The sequence below is a fragment of the Symphalangus syndactylus genome, chromosome 14, assembly GCF_028878055.3.
Source record: "Symphalangus syndactylus isolate Jambi chromosome 14, NHGRI_mSymSyn1-v2.1_pri, whole genome shotgun sequence".
Lineage (NCBI taxonomy): Eukaryota > Metazoa > Chordata > Mammalia > Primates > Hylobatidae > Symphalangus > Symphalangus syndactylus.
The window spans coordinates 75964267-75970266 of record NC_072436.2 but is presented as its reverse complement, the minus strand read 5'-3'; the positions used below and the strand labels follow the sequence as shown (position 1 = coordinate 75970266).

Genomic DNA, 6000 nt, shown 5'->3' with positions numbered 1-6000 from the left:
AAAGACAATGTTTTAGAGAGAGCTGGGGCACAGATGTGAGAAAAAGGAGGTCCAGAAGGGTCCAAGAAGCAGGAGGAGAACCAAGAGAGAAGGGTGGTTCCTGAGACCAGGAGGGTTCAGGAAGACCAACAGCACCCACTCCTGCATGGCCCTCCTGCTGCTCTTTCTTGCTGGACTTTGCTTAATGTGAGCAAATTATCACAAATAAGCTGGTGGAGCTCCCATCAAAAGAAAACTTCAAGCATGCCTCTCTCATCTTTTAACTGTTTATTGTATAATATAAAACTACAAAAGTAAGACTGCTCATTTCCATGTACATTTAATCTGTCCAATTGTTTAGATTACAGCCCAAACCTACATGTGAATACAGCCATCTGGGTTCCGATGTAACGTCTGTAATATTGCATAGAAAAGGCACAGCTCTCAGGTCTGTGGGGGAAAGGTTATACCTCCTTTTTGACAAAAGCCCTCCTCAAAAAACATGCACCAAACATGTCACTATGTACATCTTTTTTCAAAATCTCGGTCATGCGCACATATGGCCTGCATTTCTCTTCCAAAACTTGTTATCCCCAAAAGAAGTCCAACTTTTATTGGCTTTGTCTGCAATAGCATTTGATCCTGGCTAATTTTCAAGAACCACTCAGACTCATTCTTAAAAACACTGGAAACAATTGTACATAAGCAGGATGCACACAACTCCATGCCTCCAGGTGCGGGGCAGTTACAGGAAGGTAACCATTTACAGCCAGAAAAGGTTAAATATGCTCTTTTCATTGTTTTCAGAAAATGTATAAAGGTCCAATTTGTAACAGCAAGGTTTTCAAATTAAGACAATTCACATAGAGTAGAGTAGTAATCGCTGCACAAAGTAGAGTCTCTTTTTTCTTTTTTTACATCTGTCATTTAAGAAGGCTGCCCTGCGGTATTCATAATTCATTGTTTACCGCAAAGGTGGTTAATAAATTTAAGCTTTAAAAACGATCTGTAAGTTGATACTTTGGCTCTTTGGAGCTTATTTCATTAAGAAATTTTCCTTGATTGACCTCAGGGCAGCTGGGGCACTCCAAGGGGCTATGGCGATAAAAAGCTCAATTGGTAAAGACACTCGAGAGGTGCAGAGGAGGCTCTGGCCACTGCTCACCCTTTGGTATGAAGAAGGGTACCCATGTGGTTGCCCCTTCTGTCATCCAGAGAAAGTGCTACTAAAAAAACTTTAAAAAATATCAACCCTTTGATGCTTTTCTTAAAAATTTGGAGGTATTAAAACATTCCTCATACCTTTTGCATATTTCAAATAGACCCATATTAGAGAAGAGTAAAAATGAATGTGGACTGTGCATACAATGAGAAGACCCGGGGGCCTGGCTTGGACCCCCTTTTAATACAGATTTACATTCCTACAAGAGAATACATTCCTACCATACATTCTGCACATGTTACGATCCAGATGTTAGCGCTCCACAGTAAAATAAATATATTTACACAGAAAAAAGGAATAAATAACTTATGGGAAAAAAAAACTCACTTCAAATTCAAAGCTCTTACGATTCTGCTCTCATCTTGTCACTTCATTGCACATCACTGTCAATAACTGTCCTCTCCCAGCCCCAGCTCGGCTTTCTCGTGAAGGCACCTCAAGCTGCCTGCCTGGCCCTGGATGCCGTGTGATGTCTTTCATAAAGGGGAAGGCACTGCTAGAAGCACATCCCACACTCAAACTGGGACTTGGAGATCCCACTCCAGCTCCTACTGTTCCCTGTTGGGACATCACTTTGTAAGAATAGGATGCAAAAGCAATTAGAACCCTAGATCGTTTTGATCTTTCTGAAAATGGGCTGCTAATTTTCCATGTCTTTCTTGTTAGACTTTGAGTATCAGGGATTTATGGCAACGGTGTCAGAGTTAAAAAGCATTTGCCTGCTGTTGTTGGGGTTTTTGTTTTGAATTTGAAGCCCAGCCTTACAAATACATGAGAGTCAGAGAACCAAGTTTGGGCAACACTTCTCCGTGCTTATTTGAACTGTTGCCCAACATATGGGATTTGTTTAAACACATGATTTGCTAATCCAACAAAAGTACAGTTGTTGTAAGTTACTGTAAATCAGTTTTTAACAATGGCAAACCCATTGTTTCACCCTGTTATTGTTCAGAATCATTGATACTATTGTACATGTGTATGTAGGTAGATGTGTGCAGCATGCAGCAGGTTTGCCAGGCCCTCCAGTTACAGAAAGCATTGAATCTGGGCAGACTTGTTCTCTGCAAGAAAGGGAAGCTCTTAAAATTAACAGGCACACTGACACTGGAAGCATCGACTACAACCCTCACCTCAGTTACATGGTCCCTGGTCCTATATTAAAGGAAATGACACACCTGTAGCAGTACGAGGTGTCTGCGTGGAGGTTGCTTGTAGGAGAACAAGTGCAATTTGATCAGTTTTTCACTGGTCTACTGAGTTGATAATTAGCCTTTAAAACACATTCAAGTGGGGGAAAAAGTAAATTAGAATGTAGAAAGACTTTATCATATCATACTCAAATCTTTTGCTTAGATGAGCAGCTCCTTCATCACAAACATCTTTGCTTTGCCATGTGCATTACAAAAATAAAACTATCTATGGCTTGCTTAAAGTGCCATTTTATAAAGTTGTCTTTTTTAATTAGCCAGAAAGACCCAATTTTATCCATGGCAAGAAGTGAGCAGAATTGGTGACTGAATATTGACAAATGACCAACAACAAAGACAACAACAAAAACAAAACAAAATCCCATAATTTAAAAATTTTTAAATAAATATAAAAGTTATTCCTAAAGAAGCCATCTGCATAACAATATAGGTTGTAACCTGCACTCAACAGCTAAAGTACCATTGGAAGAAAAGAAAAAACTGAAACAAGAAGGCCATAAACAGTTTCGGCAACAAGCAGGATACATTGCAAACTTTTTAAAATTAAATGTACACCACTAGGAATAAAAAGCTACTTCTCAAGTGTGTCCTGGGAGATAAGGTGATGGGGGAAAGAAATTGGGGGGAGGAGGGAAAACATGCATAGAAAGTCCTGTCTGAGTTTTGGGGTAAAACAGCCTTGACAAGTATAAAGTAGCTGATTTAGGAAAGCAACCAGATGGGAAGCTGTGACGTAATGTGATGAACTCCAGGTTCAAGAGTTACACATGTTCTAAGAGTGCATCCCGGGCCGGCCGAGGTGAGCCAAGCTCACTGTGGTGATCACGAAGATGCCATTTTCAGCTCTTAGCAACACAGGGAAAGCTCTAGGGAAAGGAAGCTGCAGAAGACAATTTACCAACATGATGGATGCCTTCTGGGGACATTTTCTTCTTTAAGGGCCCTAAGCATTGCAACAGGGCTGAGTTCCATGAAGAAGTTGGTTGCTTTTCATAAAATTTTGTTCGGATGTAAAATTTCAGGTCATCATAAAAATTATGCCAAAAAGGAAAGATCTGGGTTTTCATTAAAAAACAAAATAAAAACAATTAAAAGCGCAAACTTGGCATAAATACACTCTTAAGAAAGACGGTAGCTTTACCCTCAAAAGAGGGAGCAAAAGAGAACCATCACTTAAACCCCCAGCTCCACAGCCATCTCCCGCCAACTGCTTAATGCAAGTTTGATGAGCACATGTGGCTCTGGCTTTGGAAGTCACAGTACTGGCGGGTGTTGGTGCCAGGGGGTCAGTGCTTGTGAAATTTGGGTGTGATATCACCTGGCCCTTTCTTAAAGCACTGTGTGTGTGTGTTTATGTGTGTGTGCATGTGTGTGCCTGTGTTTGCATTTGGGGACATCAACTGCAGATTGATTTGATCCAATTTTCTCTTGCACCATACACATATAAAACATTACAACTCTATAAAAGTACAAGTGCAACTTGTACATCTGAAGTTTGCAGGAACTATGTGAGCAAATCCTATCAAAATAGCTATCTCATATGTATAAACAGCATTTGTTTTTAGAAAAACAATATCATAAACTGCAGAATCTGTACAAAAATATAAAATAAATTTGGGCAGCAGTTTTCTAAACAGCCATGTAAATGCAACACTTACGAGGAGTAGTTAATGCCTCTAAAAAGGCCGAATTGCCAAGTCAACCTATACAGGGCGAAAATGCCAGAAAAGGTACTGAGATTATCTAAATAAGATATATATATATATCTTATTAGAGAGATATATATATATGGTTTTCTTCTTTACCTCTTGCAATAAAACTTATAGAAAAAATAGACAAATATGCACATGCAATTTACAGCTTTTCCAACTTAATCCTTGTGCTTCACTTGAACTGTTTATTTTTGTCATTCAACATTGCAACATTGTCTTTGAATGGATTCTTTCCTATACCAGGGTAGTAGGTCTCTGAGGAACCACTCAAAAAAGTGTATTAAAAGTGGTCATACTTGGATGAAGGCACTCCAACTCTGCTCAAAGCAAAAATTAGTGTGATCCTGTTGTAAAATTTTCTTTTTCTCTGAAAAAGGCAAGCAAGGGTGCATGCACAGTGTGGAGAACTGTCAGGGTTATGGGAACGCTCTGGGGTCTGGGTGGGCACAGTCGCTGGGTCCCTGGGTCTTAGGACCCAACAAGCACCTCCATGATGTGGTCCAGCTCTGTGAGGTCCATTTTGAAAGGCTGACTTGGGGCAACAGGCTGACTGCTGTAAGGAGCCAGAGTTTTGAGGAGGTCGTCGGCAGACACAGGGGCCATTTTTGAGGCTGTCCCTGATGAGGAAGTGCAGGGGTCAAAATCATACATGGACGTATCAATGTCAGCAAACAGGATGTCATCCAGGGTCAAGTCTGTCAGGAAACCCGTGGACGTCGTTATTTCAAAATTCCCAGGCAGAGAGTCCATCAGTTTTGAGTCATCTGCGCGGCTCTCTTGAGGACCGTCGGGTTTCTGGGTGCCACCTTCGCTGGAGGTCCCTTTTACACTGTCAGTCGCAGCCGCGGCCGCCTCTGTGGAGGTAGATGTGGGACAGAGCTCCTCGATCTCGTCCAAGGCGGAGGAGAAACTGTCCTTTTCTGGCAAGAGGACTGGAGGTGACAGTTTGGTGGGAGCCGTGGGCTGTATGGCCTGGGAGGTGCAAAACGTGTCATCGTCGTCCTCGAGCAGCGAGGCCGGGGTGAGGCAGGCCTCCAGGGGTGTAGTGCTTCCGAGGTCGCAGGGGTGGGAGGACGGGGACGCCAGGTGGCTGAAGACCGGCGGGGCCTCTCGGTAGCTGTCGCTGGGCTCGGTGGTGGGCTGGGAGGAGGGGGTGAACATGGGCCTCAGGCTGCCTTCCTGTTTGAGTTCCTCCTGGATCCGCCTCAACATGTTGTTAATTAAAACGGTCTTTTGCAAGCTGGGCTCTGTCAGGGGCCTGTGGTTATAGAGTTTCATAAGGGAAATGTTGAAGATAGTCTGGCGCTGTAAGGTGTAAGACACCTTGGATGGACCGTCACAGGGAGACACGATTTTGCCTTCCAGCCCATCTTCATGCTCATCAAACTTCCGTTTTCCTCCTTTACCCAACATGTATCTGCAGAGGGCAGAGAGAGGAAATGGCATTAATCACATGAAAGCTGATTTCTACCATAAAAAAAGAGATTGATTTAGAGGGCAGGACTTGGACCTCAGTTTCCTGCCCAGGGTTATTTACAAGTACACGTGGATTAATTAGGGGTGGGAAGAAGGAAGACCTTTTACAATAAGAGAGAGTTAGAAAATCCACCTTTGTATGCCTGTGGAGCAATTTTTATCACTAGGTAGTCTGGTGAGTGTATTTCTTGAGAAATGTGTACGACACAGACAAGTTAAGAGTTACCATGGAAACCATGATTTTGACTTTCTCAGCCCATGTGCTTGTGTTCGCCTAAGATTATCATGTAGGTTCAATTTCCCTCCCCCAAGTAGATTTATTTTTAAAGCCCAAGAAAACACTTCCTATGACCTAAACAGATACAGGTGTCATAGATTACAGCTTGAGCACTTCTTAAAGGAT

At 42.4% G+C, this 6000-nt stretch overlaps 1 protein-coding gene across 4 annotated transcripts in view; it reads right to left on the bottom strand.

Annotated features, from left to right (window-relative positions):
* Positions 1-252: 252 nt before the first annotated feature.
* SERTAD2 (SERTA domain containing 2) overlaps positions 253-6000 on the bottom strand; it is a 119978-nt gene continuing 114230 nt past the window's right edge. For all 4 annotated transcript variants that reach the window (XM_055241970.1, XM_063617914.1, XM_055241971.2 and 1 more), the window contains exon 2: positions 253-5538. In XM_055241970.1, coding sequence (XP_055097945.1) covers positions 4590-5534 — 945 coding nt within the window. In that variant the 5' untranslated portion in view covers positions 5535-5538 and the 3' untranslated portion in view covers positions 253-4589. The remainder of the gene's footprint in view (positions 5539-6000) is intronic.